Source organism: Notolabrus celidotus, chromosome 13 (genome assembly GCF_009762535.1).
Source record: "Notolabrus celidotus isolate fNotCel1 chromosome 13, fNotCel1.pri, whole genome shotgun sequence".
Taxonomy (NCBI): domain Eukaryota; kingdom Metazoa; phylum Chordata; class Actinopteri; order Labriformes; family Labridae; genus Notolabrus; species Notolabrus celidotus.
In genome coordinates, this window is record NC_048284.1 from 14,353,076 (window position 1) to 14,373,610 (window position 20,535).

The window sequence follows — 20,535 nt, forward strand, 5'->3', positions numbered from 1 at the left end:
GCAGATGGATTTAAATGTCTTGCAAACCTTCAAAGTCTGTTTTTTCAACATTATACACAGCGTCCCACTTTTTGGAATTGGGTTGAAGGAAAAGATGAAGGAAAAAATGTAAGGTGTATTTAAATGTATAAAAACACAAACCAGAGTGAATACATTTTTATTTCTGGAAGGTTTTTGAATTGCTGCACGTAGATACATTTTGTTACTTTCTTATAAAATAAATAAATCATAACAACGATTTGAGCAAGATATCAATATTAGAGAGATTTAATGTAATTATAAAACAATGACTTGTGAATGTAAGAACTTAAAATTGAACTGCTCTTGAATAAAACTGAGTTCCTGTACTGCCATGTCTTCTTATACCACTCACAATGAGCCTCTGCTTGTGTTAACATTAATGCTTCTTTACCCTTGAGCTCTCTCAAAAGATCAGCGTATTTCAACTCTAAAAAAAATTCCTTCAAATACACAAAGACTGGACTTATAACAAAGACCCATTTAGACAGCTGACATTTTAACATGTACCTGCAAACTTGTGATGATAATTTACCTGTCTGTCTGCAGGTCAAATGTATAGTGGTTAGGTTAAACTGTGGTCAGGCTATAAAGGTGTGAAGATGCTTTTGTGTGTTTCCACAAAGTCAACTGCCAACTGGAAATGGCCAGTTGTGTTTTTGATGATTGAAGTTTGGAAGTGAAGTCTGTTAAGCTCAAAATATCAGCATAAATCCCCAAAAGAGAGAATCATTTCATTCTCATATATATGAAAATTAGCATTTTGGGGAGTGCTTTATTGCCACAAACAAATATTCATGGCCTTTGTTGTATCATTTTATTTTTTAGAACATCTGTCTCTGTCCTTTACAAAAGATCAGACCCTTCAACAGCCTTAGCACAGCAATCAGCTCCATGCACACAGACAATTAGAGCCATCAGACACAACAAGCTGTGAACTGTGAACACCAAACAAATCATACCTGAAAGATGTTGTGTGTCATAGTACACAGATCCATAGGTGCTGAAGGGAATACGAAATGACACATTGGGTGTCAAGACATTTTTCAATAGAGCTCAAGTAAGAAGGGAAAACCTTTGGCAATTCTTTAGCTCCATTTTCAAGTTGTCATAGTGGACAAGAAATATGGAATCTAACTCAAGCTGGCAAAAACAAAATCTGCATCTCATTGCTGCTCTCCAAACCCAGTTACAGCTGTAACCAATGAAAAGCATGAATGGAAAATCTTGCAATCATTTTATATTGCAACACCACCCTTACTCCACACCCAAAGTGATTTAATACTGTCATAAATTTCATCCTATAACTGCAAGTGTAAGTTTAAAAAAAAATGACATTACAAAACTTGTTCAAATATGTGTGAACAAATTAGTCTGTCTGTGTTTTCACTGACCTCTTGACTTGATCCCCCTCTGAGTCAAATGAGGGTGGCTCATTGAAGTAAGAAGTGCCCACTCCATAGCATGTTTGAACTCAAGGTTGTGTATTCAGATTGACTTTGTTGTCACTAAATGTCTCAGGAAGGAAAATTTCCTACACACATCCGTGGAGCTGACGTCTAAAGACCTGAAGCTGAGTAAAATATTTGAAACAGTCTTAACCAAACCTGGAAAATAGTTACTATTGCTTAAATGTAAAAACTGTGTTATGTAGCTGCAAGCACAGACAATACAATACTTAAATACTTTTGATACAAGGTAGCAATTGGTTAGAACAAATTGATTTATTCAGTGTGTTTTCTGCAAAACTTATATAATATGATATACTATGCACACTATATATCATACACACTTGATTACCTATGCATATGAGGCATATATGGAACTGACAACATAGTGTGAAGTGCTGCCTCCTGACTCTCATCATAAGTCATTGGAATATATGAAAATAATCTTATTTAATAGACGAATGCTTACAATGAACAGACAAAACATGATGATCCTATAAGTTATATAGGCTATATATATATATATTTAAAGAATTAGTGGTACCAATATTTTGTTAATAATAACCCAAACTTATTGTAGTATCAAATTAAATATAGATGATGAAATATAGCAGAAAATATGGATTCATTGTCAACAAGCTGCAGCCCCAACGACGCTCTGAGGAAATGGCAGCTTCCGACTGTCCCTCTTTGAAGGCTGCACGTCCATTATTGCTTCATCCATTCCAAAGCGGATAAATGTTTTCACTGCGGATGTGTATTGAGCATGCAGATTCCATTAAAACCCCTTTAAAGAGACCTGCGGCCGCTTCAGCGTCCCAGGTGTGAGGCCTTCACACCTCGCGCGGCCTGCAGACGTCTGAAGTAGATGCACGGCTGCTGCAGTGCCAGCCGGCTCTGATGGTCGCCCCATTCACACGTACAGACTGCTTACACCTTTGATCGCGAGGGGATTTAACCCCAGCAAGGGGCACGGGTCTCAAACTCAGTCATTCTGTGGAGATACACCAGTGAGGATCATGTCTTCTGTTCATGGGAATATGCGCGTCGCGGAGCTGAATCCTTTCCAGATGTATCACGATGGAGCTTTGCAGATGAGCAACATGGGGAACTCAGGTCCGAAACAACTGCTTTACCACGTTTAACTTCCTGCCTTATGTTTTTTACCAGAATGTGTAGAGACCTACATAACTTGTCTTACGCAAACAAACCAATCGCAACTGGTTCTGTGCGTAATTTACGCACAAATCCAGCACTAAGACTCCAGGATATCTTATCTTTGTGCGTTTTCTTTCCAGACTATACAGCGTCAGATGTTACAAACTTCTTCAGCCCTGTGAACTCAGTACCGAGGGCTGATAAATGCGTGGCGATCCTGACCCACAGGAGGAAGAGGACCAACTTCACCCAGCAGCAGATAGAGGTGCTGGAGAAGGTTTACTCTGACACCAAATATCCTGACATCTACCTGCGAGAGAGGCTGGAGGCTCTGACCGGGCTGCCGGAGTCCAGAATTCAGGTAACTACTTCATTCCACCTTTTGATGCCTGAGGCTTAACATGTGCATGACTTATCATCATCAGTAAAAGCTCTATTTTATCATTTTACTAAATTGTATTTATCTGTTTTCCTACAAAAATTAGGTGTGGTTTCAGAACAGAAGGGCAAAATCTCGCAGACAAGTTGGCTCATCAGTTTCCATGAAGGTGGCTAGCACGCCTGCAGCAGGACCCTTCAGTCAAATCCAGACCAGGATGGGCCAAGAGAAAGGTAAGAGAATCACTTGTGTAATTTTAACATTTTATGCACTAGTTCTTCCAATCTAGTTGACAAAAAATGGCATTATGCTACCAAAATGTCCCTTTTTATGCAATTTAACTCTTGATTTTAAGTTAAAATCTTTAGAGCACTTTTAAAAGCAGGTCATCAAATAATCAACTGCTTAAAGAAAAGCAATATCACTGGCCAAAAAATGTTAATTGCAAGTGTATCAATAATGGAAAAACACAATAAAACCTATCTTTCTTTTCTGCTTCCCTTTTCCAGTTTTTGACAACCATGCAGCAGAGGCACACAGGAGAGGTGGGTTTGGGCTGGAGGGTAGTTTCAGACCCACAATGCACCAAAACACAGAAGATAATCACAGAACCAGTGTACCTACTAAACCTACCACCAGCAGCTACGAGCACACACCCCTGTCTTGCATCTTCGATAAAGAGGGAACCAGAGTGAAGCCTGAGCAGATGCAACAACACGAGCTGAGTGTGAACGTGCCATGCTGTAACGTGCACCTCTATCCCAAAGACAATCAAAGTCAACACACCAACATAACTAGCAACCAGGGTCCCAAGGTTCTGGTGGATTATGACAATTTCCCTCCAAACAAGACCATCGGACCGGAGATGAAAGTTGTCATCCCTCCTATTCCCACCCAGAATAACTTCAGCAGGTCGTCACCAAAGGAGAACGGATGTCAAATTCGGTATCCATGTGTGAGGAGCGGAGGGGACAGGTTCGATCACTTCTCCCCGATTAACGGCACCGAGGCGCAGGACTTCACTGACTCAGACTCTGACTGGGAGAACGAGGCCATGGCTGGTTTTGGAGGCTTTATGTGAGGACTCACGAGAGGTGATATAAAAACAGATACATGTGCTGTGAGAGGTAGCTGTTTGTGTAAAGTCATTTAATTGTATTTATTGTAAAATAGTAATAAAAGTGTAAAAAATGTTGTAAAAACAAAAGAGAAACCCTGATTGGTTTAATCTGTAAATAAAGACTAAGAGGTAGAAGACCAAATCCTGCTTTGCAATATTATGTTTAATATAAAAAGACAGAAACATTTATATACAATCGCCCTGAGGCTCTCTCATATACAACTTTACAAAACTGAAAAAGGAGATTCTCTCTGAACAAAAAAACTGCTGGGTTGAACGTGAAGAATGATGCAGGCTTAGTGTGTGTGTGTGTGTGTGTGTGTGTGTGTGTGATGTGGGGGAGAGTTTGCAGCAACAGCCATGCCAAATATGGAAAAGCTTGAATATTCTCAGGGAGTAAAAGGCATCAAAACCAGTTTGCCTTTATAAAAATACCAAAATCTCTTTTCAGTGCACACAAAATTACAAAAGCCATTTCTGAATACACAGCAGAAATGTTGACGATAGTCCTAATAATCAGAGATATTGTACAATTATCTACAATACACAATTTTTATAAAACATTCTTTAGCCTCCCTGTGCTTACTGTCAGTGGAGCAACAGAACAATACACTTACAGGGGTACACTTTACAGGTAGGAAAATATTGTTTCAGAACCATACACACCTACTCAAAAATAAATAAATATGGACTATAAAAACTGTAAGAATAAATGTTTGGCACGTGAAACCATTAAATAACCTGGAGGGGTTTGAAAATGTGGATTTGTGGCAATATTTAAAGACTCTTTCAGGGTTTGTGTTTGATTGGGTGCACAAACATTTTCGTACAATAAAACGGGTGGGTAAAATACTTCTGCAACCTCCAGTCAGCACAAAGCTCCGGTAGAATCTGCAGTAGTCCTCAACATCCACATGAGCTTTTGTTTGCAGTTCTGGTGAAAGCACCATCTCAAGAACACCTCACATTTCTGTGTGTGCATGCACCTGTGTGTGTCTGTGTGTGTGTGTGTGGATGATGCAGGTGCTCAGACTGCGTTGGTGTTGTTGGCTGCGAATGCATGCAGGTTGCCGAGCTGACTAAGGCCGCTCTGGATGTGTGCAACGTGGATCTCCACATTATTCTGGAAGCAACTAGAAAAAAAGCGAGAAGACAGAAGTGTCAAATGTGTTACAAAAGGAGTCATAGGTGACACTGGAATAGAAGTTGCTGTGGTGAAACAAGGAGGACAGAAAACGGTGTGTTCACCTGAGGTTGGAGGGGTCGATTGATGCCTTGATGTCATTCAGAGAGTCTGTCAGAGATTTAAACTCAAATGAATTAAGGTCTCCTCCATCTGCCAGACACTGAAACAAATCAGGAGAAAGTGAGTGATTAACAGGTTACCACAGAGTCGAATTAAGTTCTTAAAGATCACAACAGACTCATTAGAGTGTTGTTTAGAGGTGGGAATTGATACAATTTTATCAATGTCAATGCCATTGTCTATTCTGCCTATCAATCCAATTCATTATTAATTCTCCTAACGATTCCTGAGTATTTTTTTGAGGGGAAGAAAAGTGGTTCTACACAGTCTTCCGCACCAAAAGGAACCATTTTATTTTTCCCAAAATTATGTCTGCACAAGACTGAACATGAACATATTCAACTTGAACATACTGAACAATAGGTTGACCTCATTCTTGGCCGTGTGAGTCTGGTCGTGGCCCCTCGAGCCTGAGGGAAAGCGTCCCGACTCTGAAAGGGGAAAGGTAGGCGGGGGTTTGCCTCCCCAACGCGAACATGTTCACATGGAACCTTTCACCACTTCGGCCCGACGCGAACCCAAGCCTCAAGGCCGAGTCGACAAATGCTTCAGCATATTTGAGGGATTTGCACCTAGGAGTTCTGCGTCGCAGAGTGTGTGACATAATGCGACGTACTGTGGCGTGACGTGACGTTGGGAACTGGGAAATTAATCATTAAGATGAATCGATAACATTTGAGGTGTACAATTCCGATGAAATTTGTCAATTGTGTGAAGACCCCTCCCGCTTTGCCTGCATGTCTTTTTGCGTTTCAGTCTCCATGTGTTTCCTTAGGCTGGCAGGTATCTGGAGAGGGCATGTGGGTGGAGCTGGGAGGGGTAGTCTGAGTTACCTGCCCGGCTGGGCGGGGCCTTCAGAAGATATAAAAAGCCTGCCTCTCTGAGCTCTCACTCTCTCTCAGCTGGGCCTGCTACTCCTACCTCATCCTGTCTGTCTTAGTTTGAAACATGCATCACCACCATCACACAACATCTTCATTCTGGTTCCAAGTCAGATCTGGTTTTCAATTCCAACCCATAGTGTTGATGTTGTGGTGGGGCTAACGACTTTGCCGACCTCTCTGCTATAGTTGTCACACTATGGTGCGTACACCCACATATCTCCATCTCCTCTACCTTGATCTGTAGCAGCAGTGCAGTGAGGCGGGAGATGAGGTGCGTGAGGCTGGGGTTTGTCACCGTCTGCTGTCCCTCCTTCAGTGAGCTGCTCAGCTGCACCATCTGCTGGGCCTCGTCTTCACAGCGCCGCCGCAGCTCTGTGGGATGGTCGGCTGGAACCATGCCCTGATCGGGAGCAAGCTGGAAGAAAACACAAAGAGGGTTTCGTATGATTCAAATGTCAGGCAAGAATTATCACACATAAAGAGTGATTATGTCACTAAGTCTACATGTGGACTTACCTCACAGCAGAACTGCTGAACTTCATGAAGCACCTTGTTGAGATCTTTATTGAGCTGTTCGAGCTCAAGCACCGTGGTGGCATAGCGTTTCTGAAAGTCTAGGTCAATAGGCATCGAGTACGACTTCTGAACACAGAATAGAAATCACAGTTTGAAGTTAGGGGTTAATGTTGGAATAGTAGAAGCAAGAAACATGCATGACTCTTGGTTTTAATGACTGTACCAGTTTCTCAGCCTCTGTGTTCATTTCTTTCAAGTGCTTGATGTGCTCTTTTTTGATCATGAGGATCTTGGACAGCCGTGTCTGCTCATGGACAAAATAAAAACCTGTTAGAACAAAGTGTGACAAAGTTTCGTATGACACATTTTTTTGACAGGAAGTAGTTTTACCACTTGGACAAGGAACTTGACAGGAAATCCTCCCAGAGTGTCTCCCTCAGCTCCGGGCAGTTTGTTCCTCCATGGTGATTGGTTTATGAGAGGGTCATTGTCCTGTTTTAAAAACATTAAGTGAGTCATCTTCACAAGAGGAAGAATATACATCTGTAATGTTGTAGTTGCAGTATTATTACCAGTGTATAAAAATAAATTCATTTATCAGTTTCTATTTATTCATTTTGATGAAGAAGCTCAAACTGATTCACAGCAAAGAGTGAATATTAAGGAAGGTCCGTGTACCTTTAGTTCATTCTATTTCCAATTCTGAAATGCAAATCAGAAAACAAAGGAACAGGCATTTTTCATTTTTCAATATATGTAGCAGATGTTAAAACAAGGGCTGCACGGTGGTGCAGTGGGTGGCGCTGTTGCCTCACAGCTAGAAGGTTCCTGGTTCGAATCCCCGGCCGGTCAGGTGCCTTTCTGTGTGGAGTTTGCATGTTCTCCCCGTGCATGCGTGGGTTCTCTCCGGGTACTCCGGCTTCCTCCCACAGTCCAAAAACACGCTCACCAGGTTAATTGGTCACTCTAAATTGCCCGTAGGTGTGAGTGTGTGTGTGAATGGTTGTCTGTTTCTCTGTGTTAGCCCTGTGATAGGTTTGCGACCTGACAAGGGTGTACCCTGCCTTCTGCCCGAAGCTAGCTGGGATAGGCTCCAGCCCCCCGTGACCTCTAACAGGATAAGCGGTCAAGATAATGGATGAATGGATGTTAAAACAAACACACACCTTTTTCCATTAAAATATAGCAATAAAATTGTACTTTGTATTGTTTTCCTGTTATGGATTTTCATATTCCCTGATAAACACAAAGAATCCAAACTATGTTCATCCTTAATCAGAGGGACAAGATTAAGGTTTGCAGAGACATTCAGGACACTACACTGTATAACAGGGAAGTTATTGAATATTATTGGCAATAAAAATTCCTTAAAGTTCTGAAAAACTGTGTTTCCTCAAACCAAGTGTTGAAGTATAATCAGAAGGACATGATTAAGGTTAGCAGTGATTTCCAGGACACTGCACTGTTTAGGAGTGATGTCATTGATTGTTTTTAAGCAGCGTATGTTTCCGGCAGTGCACTTTGTACACGGTCCCTGCCCACTCGCCTCACCACCCGCAGCGCATAGAGACCAGTGTTATTTATTGCCCAGCGCGAGAGACGGCCTATGTTGATTACGTTGTAGCTCGTTTTCTGTCTTACACTGATGGGAAAGAGGTATATTTTGTGTTTACACCACCTTTCGTTAGCAAGTTATTGATCCGAGAAGGTCAACTTTACCCAACTTCACCTTGTAATCATACAGATATCCTCACATTTTTGCATTTTGGATGAACATAGATTGGATTATTCATGTTTAACAGGTAATATCAAAATTCAAAATAGGAAAACAACACAAAATCAAATTGTATTGCTATATTTTAATGGAAAACGGCTTTTGTTTGTTTGTTTTAAAATCTGTTTTAAAAGCTACATATACTGAAAAAAGAAAGATGTCTATTCTTTTGTGTTTCAGAATTGGAAATAGAATGAACGGAAGGTACACTGACCAAGGAAGCATCCGTTCGGCCTTACACATTTAATCCAGCAACACCACTGAATAAATATCTTAATACACTCTAACAAGTGACATCTACAAGCTGCGCCTGCTAAAATGTTCAATAGCACCCTGTCAGAGTTAGCAGCTGCCTCCCAAAGAAGCTGTCACAGGAGCTAAATTTCCAAAGCAGAGCAGATGTAAACCAATACTAGATCTCTCTCTTTTAAAAAAAAAACAAAACGTTATATACATCTACAATACCATGAGGACAGGAGTGGTAGCGGACGGGTAAGGCCCTCTGGGCGGGGTCGTGAGGTTCTGTAGGTAGCGAGACGCCCGATGCTTCTGGGCAAAGGCTGTAATGGGCATGGTCTCATTGGGCTCATTGCTCTGGAGAGGGAACAATCATCAACAGGACATGTGTTAACAAACTGCTCCACTACAGATATTATACATCTATGATATATTCCAGTTTCACAATATTTAGACTCTGCATTACAGTTCAGGTGGTATGGTGAATGATGTAGATATAGTAGAGGATGTTTCTCAGGGAGGCCTGAGGCAAGTCTTACCAGGACTTCGTAGTCAGGCACAGTGTGTGTTCCCAGGCCACTGCGGTCAAAGGTGACACGATAGGTGGCAGCGCTGGTGTCCACTGCATCAATCTGCCCTGTGAATAAACCATCATGGACGCCTCGGAGTCGAGCTGGAACAAAAAGACAACAATCAGAATCTGTACTTTTAATACTACACTGATCTGAGAAGGAAATCCTGAGTCTGACTCCAGCATGTCTTACTTCTGATTACTTGAAGTAGAAGAAGATAAAAATAGTGCTGTAGTAGCATAACAGCGGTGTGTGCATTTATGTCATCTTACCAGTGACTTTGGTTCCTATGATGAGCGGCAGGGGGATTTCTTCTGGAAGGTCTTTGCAGTTTGACACGTCAGACAATTTCCTTTGCTGCAGCAGGCGCATTTTCTGCCTCTTCTGTCTCAGCGCTGTCCGCTCCTCGTCAAAGAATGCAGAGGAACATCTGTATGAGACAACAAAGGCTCTTACATACTGCTATTGCAAGGCGGAAAATGAACGCCTTGTCTGCAATGTGTAACGCATGGAGGCGTTATAGTGAGATGAAGTCGTTCCACCTTTGAGGCTGCATAGCATTGGAGATGGCAGGGTGGAACATTGCTGTGTGTATGTGCATGTCTGAGTGTGTGTGTGTGTGTGTATGTGGTGTAATCTGTAAGTACAAAGGCAGATGATGGCAGAACTTTGTTCTAGTGCTGTTGTGGAGTCACAATCTGTAACACAGGACTTCCATCAGATCTGTCTGGTCTGTCTCCGATCCGCTGTGGTCCGGCTCCATGCTCTCTCGTCCATCAACACCCACCGGTTGCGTTTTCGGAACGCAGCACGGAGCAGGACCGCCGGACAGCTGGAGTCAGGTGACCAAGGTTTTCCCACAGAAACCACTGAATCAAGGATTCTCCTCCTCCTCTCCTCGTCCATGTTGTCTTTATCAGCCTCTGAAAACCTCTGACCTGTTGACTCCAGGCCTGCCTCCGCTCGAAATGACATTTTGTTGTCAAAGTTAAGTTAAAAACGATCTAACGATAACACAGAGTGTTTTGCTCTGAAAATTAACCAGGTTTTTATTTTGTTTTGGTGCCTGACTTCCTGTCCCGCTCAATCTGCTCTGTGCTGAATTGATGCATCGTGCTCCAGCATCCGGCAAAAATAGAAGTCTGGCGTATCGGATCGGTTGCGTTCCGACCTGACGGATCAGAGACGCAACACATTGACTAGAATAGAAACCTATCAGATCTGGTGCCGTGACGGATCGGAGACGGACCGGAGACCGACCTGGTGGAATTTGGCCTTAAGAGAGTTTCAGTGCTGCAAGAACATTTCTGTGAAGTCTTAAACATGTCAGAAATTAAAGAAAAACATGACTCATCAAAATGTTGTGCAGAGCGAAAGAGAGAGTTTGGAAACACGGTCTCACCGTCTGGGTTTCCCCATCAGTCTTCTTATCGTTCCCCACTCAACCCGTGTCAACTTTCTTGTTTTCAGGTTGGGGAAAGACTCCTTGAGACACAGGCAGAATTCATTGTCACCCTCAAAAAGAGGTCTGAAAAAGAAGAATGGACAATACAGTTAGAACATGACATTGTGTGTGTTATACATATCATCAAAACTCTCCTTTCAAAAGATTCCTTGTCCCATCTTCTCTGTAATCTAAATGTATTGTTATGAAAGGTGAAAGTGAGACTTTACCTGTCAATGTTGGAATAGAACCATTCATAGATGCACCATTTGTGAGCTTTGGGTAGTTTAAGGAGGTTTCTTAATCTCAGCCCGATCTTCTGGGAGGCCTTCTTATCAGGTGTTACCACATTGGAAAATTTCTGTCAGGAAAAACAAAATAATTCATTTATACATATGGCAATATCTAATTTATTCTCAAAGAAAAAGGCAAATGTAAAAATGTAATTCCCCCCAAATAAAGCTAGCTGGCTAAATATGTGTGGTTAAGCAGGTAGGTCCTATTATATTTACTTTCTCCTGTTAAATAAAGGAGAAGCATTTGTACGGAGTGGAGTTTTCCTCCATGCTAACCTACTTTCATCTATCAACCCAGCAGTCTCTTAACAGACGCACTGGATGCATTTATGACTCTTTGAGAAGTTACCATCGATGCTGCAAGCAAACCACTCCCAAGAATTACTTGGAAGAGGTCTTCAGGGTCTGACAACCTCACTGCATCATTGTTGTTATGCACTCTAAAGGCCAAATTCCACCAGGTCTGCTACGATCCATCACGGCACCGGATCTGATAGGTTTATATTCTCGTCAATCTGTTAACCCCCACTGGATCCGCTCCGTTGCGTTCCGGCTGCTATTTTTGCCAGATGCTGGACTCGGACCAAGCGGCAACCTCCGGTCTCAAACGAGGAAGCCCATGCGGAAGTGTTACAAACTGCAATACATCGAGAATCCGCTTGAGGCTGGCTGCAGAAACACCGGAAACCACATAGACATGAATGGGAAAAAGACAATCTTGCAGCATTAATAAACATGTTTACAGCCTGGTTCAAAAACGGCTTGGCCCTACGTAGCTAATCTCTCTAATGGCACACACTGTACGGGGGGTGAATTTTTTTCTAACGCGACGGTTCAGAAGACATTTAGATTTCGAGTTTTTGCCCAAATAAGGACATGACTGACTTGACTCCTGGTCGGGAACACATAGCTGTTGGCTAGGAGGCTCACACTACGTCACACTCTGCCTGGTTGAGTTCTGCATTTCCAATATGGCTGCCGTCTTCGATTGGCCTCAAAACAGCACTCAGGAACAGATGGGTGACGTCAGGGATACTGCATCCATATTTTATACAGTCTATGACTAGGTCGCATCAATTCAGCACAGAGCAGATGGAGCGGGACAGGAAGTCAGGCACCAAAACAAAATAAAAACCTGGTTAATTTTCAGAATAAAACATTCAACTTATTGTTAGATCGTTTTTAACTTAACTATGACAATAAAATGTCATTTCGAGCGGAGGCAGGCCTGGAGTCAACAGGTCAGAGGTTTTCAGAGGCTAATAAAGACAACATGGACGAGGAGAGGAGGAGGAGAATATTTGATTCAGTGATTGCCGTGGGAAAACCTCGGTCACATCACTCGAGCTGTCCGGCGGTCCTGCTCCGTGCTGCGTTCCAAAAATGCAACCGGTGGGTGTTGATGGACGAGACAGCATGGAGCCGGACCGCAGCGGACTGGAGACAGACCGGACACAGATCTGGTGGAAGCCATGTATTATTGTAAAGTAGAGGTGGAGTGATTATCTGCCTTAGCTGATTTTTGAGACTCAATATTTAGCATTTGGTCGATTATCAGTACTGCGGTTTGTTTTTAACGATGGCCGATAAAATAATTTGAATACAAAGGATGCTACTTCGGCTTTGTTACTGGTGTGTCACTCCTTCTGGGTGTGTTTCGCCCACCACTCTGTCCCACCTAATAACCTGCTCACATCTCAATCTGATTGGCTAGATGTCACACAACTGTGTACTGTATTCCATATTCTAAATCTTAACATATTTTTACACATTTTTACTGTAAACACGTCAATTATCAGTTATTGGTCTCATGAACTACAATTATTGGTATTCTTATCAGCCCTGAAAAACCCATATTGGACGATCCCTTCTGTAAAGCAATGAGTGCAAAGTGCGACATCTACAGTCCACTCCAAGATGATTACAAACACTTTTCCAATCTGAATGTTCAGTCGTTACCTGAGGTGTGGTGCTGACCCTCTGGCTCCTCCGAGGGGACCTGGAGGGGACACGCTGTTGAGGGGAATCATCCTCTTCCCGAAACAAACGGCTCCTCTTTGAGCTCCGTGTGGGCTGATGAAGACAAATAAGTTCAGGAGTCAAAACCTTTTCAGACCAGGTCAACATTTTGTTGTGTATCTGTTTGTATCTGTTCACTAAACAGGCAAGTTACCTTCTGTAAGTGAAACAGAAGGCTGATATCAGTTCATTATGTTTCCACACTAACATTCATGATGTCTGCTCCATATTTAACACTTCAGATACAACTAAGAAGCATATTTCTTCATTTTCTCAGAGGAATGGAATGAAATAATAATTTCCAATCTGTATTTCCATATTGAAAAAAGCGGCAACCTCCGGTCTAAAAATATGAGCCCAATGCGGAAGTGCTAAAAACTGCAGTTCATTGAGAATCCGCTTGAGGCTGGCTCCGGAAGTACCGGAAGTCACGTAGACAAGACGATCTTTACAGCAGAAATAAACATGTTTACAGCCTGGTACAAAAGACGAGTGTAGTCTGGATAGCTCATTTCTCGATCTGCTCACACTGTACGGGGGATGAGTTTTTTCTAACGCAGCAATTTAGAAGATATTTAGATTACGAGTCTTCCAATGAGAGGCACAGCTGACTTGATTGACAGGCGGGAACACTGTAGCTGTTGGCTAGGAGGCTCAAAGCCCGCCTCTTTATGTCACAATCACTCGGGCTGCCGCCGCCAACTGGCCTTAAAACAGCGCTTCAGAAGCAGATGGGTGATGTCACGATACTACGTCCATATTTAATACTGTCTATGTATTAAAGTGACATGCAAAAAAAAAAATCAAATGAACTACTTAGCTGGAATAGATGCTAAAAGAATAATGAACAGCAGCTGATAAGATCATCATACATACAATCAATATCAACTGAGTTAAAAACAATGTAATTACATTATTCTCTACCTAAAAGAAGATATTGTAATTCTGCACTTTTTTATGAATACTTAATTAATACTTATTCATGTGTAATATATTCATGTTTGAAAAAGTGCTCTAAGTTTATTATTACCATAAAGGTTTTTGATTTTTTGCACCTTCAGCAAAGTGCAGTAGAAAAAGAAACATGATTCCACTCTATAAACTGAGAATTGCATTAAACTGAACAGTGTGTATCCACTGAATATCAATTTAATGACATAAAGCTGAATAGTCATAATACTCCCGGAGCAGAGCTTTGTTGGGGCGTCTCTTACCGTGTCCATTGTTAGGGAGGAGTGCCGTCCCCTGGTGTTGTGAGCTCTTGGGAAGTTGTTCTTTTCATTTATAGTGTTGGACAAACTCCCCTCTGAAAAACAAAGAAGTTATTTAGATTATTTGATTACTTTTATTATCAAATCAAAGATATTCATCACTTTCAAGAGATGTAGACTGAATTTTAGCAGCCTCATAACATCAAAAACTTAAGATATAGTGTTGTCTAGAGCTGTAACATTATCTTAGCGTGTCATGCATCTCCAATCCAATTGGGGACTAGGATTTCTTAACACTTTCAAAAAAGACATGCAGACAATATCAAGATTGGAAACATGATCGTCTTTGCTGCCAAAGTGTTTGCAAGTCATAAATTGGCTGCAGTTTCCAGTAATTCCAGACGTAATTAGAAACAGTGCCAGGAACAAATGTACAGAAACATGGACAGCTAAAAATACTACCCACATACCTTTTAGACTGACAAGTGCCTCTGCCGAGGAGCCTGAGGAAGAGGACAAAATGGTCTACATCAATCAACAGCAACACATCCGGCATTTAAAACCAGTGGTGGACCAAGTGCACGGTTTCATTACTTAAGTCAAAGGATAGATACTCCTGGTCAAATATTACTCCAATACAAGTGAAAGTTGCTCTGTCAGATTATTAAAACTAAAAAAAAACTATACCATGGAATAAAAACAGACACTAGGTTTCTCCAAGCACAGACAACTTAGTTTGAAATGTTCATCTGGAATAAAACAAATGTTACGTAGCTCAACACGCTTTCTCAGGTTGGACAGTGCATTTCTGTATGTTTGGGCAGAGTGGGAAACAGGGAGAACTTTTTAAACCATATGTATCATTCTTCATTTTAAAAACCTCTAACACGGGCTGAAGATATGACCATTGGAGCTCAGGTGGAGATTTATAGCCATCATTACCACCTCTAAATGAACTGCCTGATCTGAGTGAAACATGCTCTGTGTTTGCTCCACGTTCAACCGGGGAGACACACGATATACAGGTACGACTAAACCACTGAGACAAACAGAACTACACAAACACATTTTACTGTCTTAGGGATCAGATTTCAGAAAAGAGAAGGAAATTCATGAGCTGACTTCAAAGCTAAAGTAATGAGTAACTAGAGCACTGATAGAAATGTAGTGGAGTAAAAAGTACAATAATTGTCTTCTGAATGTAGTGGAGTAAAAGTAATAAGAATCCCAAAAAATAGGGCATATATATATATATATATATATATGGGGCGCCGTTTGTAAAGTTGTGCACACTGAAAATAACATCAACAATTCTCCACATTTAGCTCCAAAACGTCATAACAATGTAGAGTGAATTTTTAAAAGTCACTTTTTTTAAATCACATTTAGAGGAATATTTTGGATCTTCTTTACATTAAATTTTCTTGTGAAAAATATATTAAGTTAAAATCATTGTTAAATCCAAATGCTAAATCTAAATGTTAAATCTAAATCTAAATGTTAAATGTTGTCCTTGATCGTAAATATTTAGCTGATATGCGGCAGTGTGAATTTGCATATCAGCTAAATATTCAGGATCGCAGAGCAACATTTATATTTATATTTAAAATTTACATTTATATTTAACATTTAAATTTTGCATTGGATATTTAGATTTAGCATTTGTATTTAGCAAAATTTTAACCTAATATGTTTTTCACAAGAAAATCAAATGTGCAGAAGATCACAAATATTCCTCTCATTGTGATAAAAAAAGTGGCTTAAAAAAAATCAGTTAAATCTAAATGTTAAATGTTAAATCTAAATGTTAAATGTTGCTCTGTGATCCTAAATATTTAGCTGATATGCAAATTCACACTGCCGCATATGAGGTAAATATTTGGGATTGAGGAGCAATATTTAACATTTAGCTTTAACATTTAGATTCATATTTAGCATTTGGATTTAAAAATGTTTAAACTTAATATATTTTTCACAAAAAAATTAAATGTGAAGAAGATCACAAATATTCCTCTCATTGTGATAAAAAAAAGTGGCTTAAAAAAAATCAGTTAAATCTAAATGTTAAATGTTAAATCTAAATGTTAAATGTTGCTCTGTGATCCTAAATATTTAGCTGATATGCAAATTCACACTGCCGCATATCAGGTAAATATTTAGGATTGAGGAGCAATATTTAACATTTAGATTTAACATTCAGATTCATATTTAGCATTTGGATTTAAAAATGTTTAAACTTAATATATTTTTCACAACAAAATTAAATGTGAAGAAGATCACAAATAATCCTCTAAATGTGATTAAAAGAAGTGACTTTAAAAAATTCTCTCTACATTTTTATGAGGTTTTGGAGCTAAATGTGGAGAAATGTTGCTATTATTTTCAGTGTGCACATAAATATTGCCTAAAATAGACTTTTAAAGGGTCAATTTGCCCCACAGCATAACAGGAGGGTGGAATCACTGTGATATTGTACTAGTCACTAAATTAAAGAGGTGGCTGTGAGCTTCAACATCACATGATATGTTAACTTCAACTAAAGAAAGATAAGATACTGTCATGTGTGTGTGATCTGTGTGTGATCTGTGTGTGAGTGTGTTACACTGACAGCAGCCTGGTGGGTTAAATGAAGTTGGCTGTCGCAGTGAGTTAGGCCTTAACCCCCAAACTGAGCTGTCAAACACATAACATAACATCACCTGAGCAGATCAATTCAACGATATGATCATCACTATGTTACGATATGATTATAAACTACATATACAACGACTGGGATCACATCTGTTACTATAAATATAACTACTTTCCCTTTGTATCACCATGTAACGTTAACCAGCGCTGACGGACGTTAACGTTGAAAAACAGCAGAAAGAATAAATTCCGCCCTGTCTTTTATAAAGCTAACACCAGGGTTATCTGTGTGCTCTGCTCTTCAAGACTGAGCTCTTTTGTTGTTGTTGCTCGCTGTGTAATGTTAGCAGACATTAGCTCAGTGCTAAGCTAACGTTATTTGTTTACCCAGTCGGCTAAAGTAACTCTCTCAACTCTAACATTAGCTATGGTTAGCCTCTCGAGCTAACAAGCGTTAGCTCACTTGAACAGAACCGGTATCTGTTTAAAAACCCACTCCATGAACTCAGACTCAAACTCACGGATCCGGTTACACGGGGGAAAAGATAGAAGCGTGTCACTGGTTATTAATTCTGATTGTAAAGGGGTCGGCTGCGTGTTTAGAGGGGAAAACTCCTTGAATTTTTTGTTGTTACTCACTCTCGTCTAACAGCTGGTCCATCTCCGCCATCTTGAATTAGCCGCGCCGCTTTTTCAAAGACCTTGTCAAAATGCATTCTGGGTCGGGACGCTGTCTGGAGGGCGATTTGAGAAATAAAAAGACTATTATTTAGCAAAAACTGACTTGTATTGAATATGTTAACACACAATTATATCTGCTCGTTATAAACATAACATTACGTTCAAACTATTATGGAGGATGCTTAATAATGTTTCCTATGAAAAACTCAGCATCCTTCCATTTTTTCAAACAACCTCAGTAACATCTTCATTTTTAAAAATTGATTTATAAATTGCATTCATTGTTTGAAAGAGGGATTACTATTTAATTTGAGTTATCAATACCAGGAACTGTGAAAACTTTTCATATAATGTGCAATATCCTAAACCCAAATACCTCTTCTCCCCACCTGACTATATATTTGACATTCAGAGCCGTGGGAAGTGGCTTTAAGTTGGGGGTGCTGTAGTAAGAGGTGCAATTTTTTTTTCTTTTTGCATTTAGGTAAAATATGTGATTGGTCACTCACTGTTTGTGCTCTGGTAGAGAGAGACCTTATTGGCCATGTCTGAAATCTTACCTTCCAGCTCCTCTACAGCCACCTTTAGATCGTCTTGCTTCTTTGTCAGCTTACCCACAGCCAAAAGTTTCAGTGGTAGGTTTGTCTGTGGGACAAAAATATCCTCCAGATTCTCCCTCTCATCATCTTCTGTCTTTTTATGTTTCTGTGACACTCCACCTATCTCATCAGCTTTTTGCTTTCTGTAAGAGCTGACCTGAGTTTAAAACATACTGTATTTCTATTTCAAAGTGTTGTTGTTTTCTTCCTAATTCAGTATGGGTTCAAACATGAGAGGGGAAAAAACATCTAAATAAAGTCCCCAAATGAGGCCAAGAGGGACACTGGACAAGATTTGGAACAACTATCCTTAGAGTGACACCTTCATTTATTAGGCTGAGTAATAAGTTAATGGACACACATGCAGGTACATGTCTCCACAGTCCCAGGTGTCGAAGTTGATATCAATCTCTCTCCCCTGACAAGACATACTCATTATCCTCCCTGTGAGACACACATTAGTGCATGTTTCTGTTGTTGACCCATCCAGCAGCAGTTCCTGTTTTTTTTATTTATACACAAAAGAATCAGACAAACATCTCTCTTCAGACAACAGCTGACGTCAAGAGGGAAAAGGGGAGTTCTATAAAACACGGTTGTCCAGTTTAGTTCAAACAGAAGTGTGAGTGTGATCTCCGATGCAAGGACAGGGGTAAGAATCAGGATGGCTGATGTCAGAAGAGGGAAGATGGAGTCCTTAATGTCTTAAGGAAAACCTTTTCGAACAACCCACACTGTTGCAGATTGGTGAGGAAATGTTCTTGCTTTCTAACATTTTATCGCAGTAATAAACAGCTCAGCTTGGTTTCTAATGTGAATCCTGTTTCTATGTCAAGGACGATCATGGAGGACACCACTGCACTGATAAACCTCCAAACTCTCCACCCAACAAGGACCTCATCCCCTGCATCTTCCTCTTTCCAGAACTCCTCCTCCTCCCCACCTACTGACTTGATTATCTCTCCTAACATTGCCTACATGACGGCTGAGCTCGTCATCGCCTTCCTCTCCGCCTTTGGAAACCTGTTGGTCTGTGCTGCGGTGGGCCTCAACCGCAAGTTGCGCACAGTCACCAACTACTTCTTGGTGTCTCTAGCGGTTGCAGACATTTGCGTGGGTGCCATCGCAATCCCCTGTGCGATCTTGACCGACGTTGGTATACCGCGTCACAGCTTCTACCTGTGTCTGCTCATGCTGAGTGTTTTGATCATGTTCACACAGAGCTCCATCTTCAGCCTTCTAGCAGTGGCGGTTGAGCGTTACATTGCTATCTTCATGCCCTTCCGCTACCAGGTACTGATGACCCAACGTAACGCCATGCTGGTGATCCTCGCCACTTGGCTGCTGGCATTTCTTATTGGGCTTGTTCCTCTGATGGGCTGGCACAAGACGCCGCCTGATTCAGGCTACTGCTTCTTTGTCCTGGTGGTGGACATGACTTACATGGTCTATTTCAACTTTTTCGCTTGCGTGCTGACGCCTTTAGTGATCATGTTTCTTATCTACGCACAGATTTTCGCCACGGTGAAGCAGCAGGTTAGGCGGATAGCATCTGAGCAGAGCAGCAGAGTGGAAGGACAAACAAGGATGCGTCGAGAGATGAAGACAGCAACTTCTCTTTTCCTGGTTCTCTTTCTCTTCACCGTCTGCTGGATCCCTCTCCATATCATAAACTGCTTCCTGCTGCTCTGCCCACACTGCCCTGTGCCGTTTAAGCTTCTGCTCACCGCCATCATCCTGTCTCACGCCAACTCTGCTGTCAACCCTTTCCTGTATGCATACACCATGACAGCTTTCAGGGACAGCTTCAAGGCAATTTTCTTGTGCTGCAGGATTGTAAGAGAAAGACAGATGTCAAATCTGGCCAGTAGTGAGGACAGGGATGGGGTGAGTGTCTGAAACGCTCATCACACCTGAGCAGGGTCTCTCAATATAAAGTCAAATACCTCAAATTTAAATCTAACCACCTGAAATAAAAAAAACCCCGTCTTCATCCTCTCACCCTTCAGTTTTGACTGCAGGTAGTCTCTTCTTCAGTTCCTCCTTGTCCCTTTAGCTGGGTATCACTGTATTCCGTTTTGGACTGCTGCCTTTCAATCAAATGGTTCTGGGTTCAGGTCCAGTACAGGGAAAGAGCAAGGTTGAGGCAGGGAGAGTACAAGGCTGATGCAGGGACCGAGATTGATGAGGCAGGGAAAAGTGCAGGGAGAGGAAAGAGCAGGATTTAATAGTCCATCAAAAG

At 41.2% G+C, this 20,535-nt stretch overlaps 3 protein-coding genes across 7 annotated transcripts; 2 read left to right on the plus strand and 1 right to left on the minus strand.

Moving 5' to 3' along the window:
- The first annotated feature begins 2,283 nt into the window (after positions 1 to 2,283).
- mixl1 (Mix paired-like homeobox) lies at positions 2,284 to 4,265 on the plus strand. 2 transcript variants are annotated; one of them, XM_034699970.1, is made up of 4 exons: positions 2,284 to 2,582; positions 2,765 to 2,985; positions 3,110 to 3,236; positions 3,513 to 4,265. In XM_034699970.1, exons 1-4 carry the CDS (start codon positions 2,486 to 2,488, stop codon positions 4,082 to 4,084), a joined length of 1,017 nt encoding a protein of 338 aa, XP_034555861.1. In that variant the 5' UTR covers positions 2,284 to 2,485; the 3' UTR covers positions 4,085 to 4,265. The 2 variants fall into 2 exon arrangements, with proteins under 2 accessions (XP_034555861.1, XP_034555860.1); XM_034699969.1 differs by lacking the exon at positions 2,284 to 2,582 and having other exon boundaries at positions 2,598 to 2,985.
- On the minus strand, positions 4,266 to 17,747 carry lin9 (lin-9 DREAM MuvB core complex component). Of its 4 annotated transcripts, XM_034699966.1 has the most exons (16): positions 17,535 to 17,582; positions 16,991 to 17,055; positions 14,853 to 14,885; positions 14,386 to 14,477; positions 13,112 to 13,225; positions 11,087 to 11,217; positions 10,815 to 10,940; positions 9,685 to 9,842; positions 9,380 to 9,513; positions 9,069 to 9,197; positions 7,220 to 7,321; positions 7,053 to 7,133; positions 6,830 to 6,955; positions 6,546 to 6,728; positions 5,372 to 5,469; positions 4,266 to 5,256 (listed from the first exon to the last, which is right to left on the minus strand). In XM_034699966.1, exons 4-16 carry the CDS (start codon positions 14,392 to 14,394, stop codon positions 5,151 to 5,153), a joined length of 1,497 nt encoding a protein of 498 aa, XP_034555857.1. In that variant the 5' UTR covers positions 14,395 to 14,477; positions 14,853 to 14,885; positions 16,991 to 17,055; positions 17,535 to 17,582; the 3' UTR covers positions 4,266 to 5,150. The 4 variants fall into 4 exon arrangements, with proteins under 4 accessions (XP_034555857.1, XP_034555856.1, XP_034555859.1 ...); XM_034699965.1 differs by lacking the exons at positions 16,991 to 17,055; positions 17,535 to 17,582 and adding an exon at positions 17,653 to 17,747; XM_034699968.1 differs by lacking the exon at positions 16,991 to 17,055 and having other exon boundaries at positions 17,535 to 17,634.
- A 1,389-nt stretch (positions 17,748 to 19,136) lies between these two features.
- Positions 19,137 to 20,201, plus strand: LOC117824579 (adenosine receptor A1-like). Its single transcript, XM_034700111.1, has one exon. The coding sequence runs from the start codon at positions 19,137 to 19,139 to the stop codon at positions 20,190 to 20,192; it is 1,056 nt and encodes a 351-aa protein (XP_034556002.1). The 3' UTR covers positions 20,193 to 20,201.
- Positions 20,202 to 20,535: the final 334 nt, after the last annotated feature.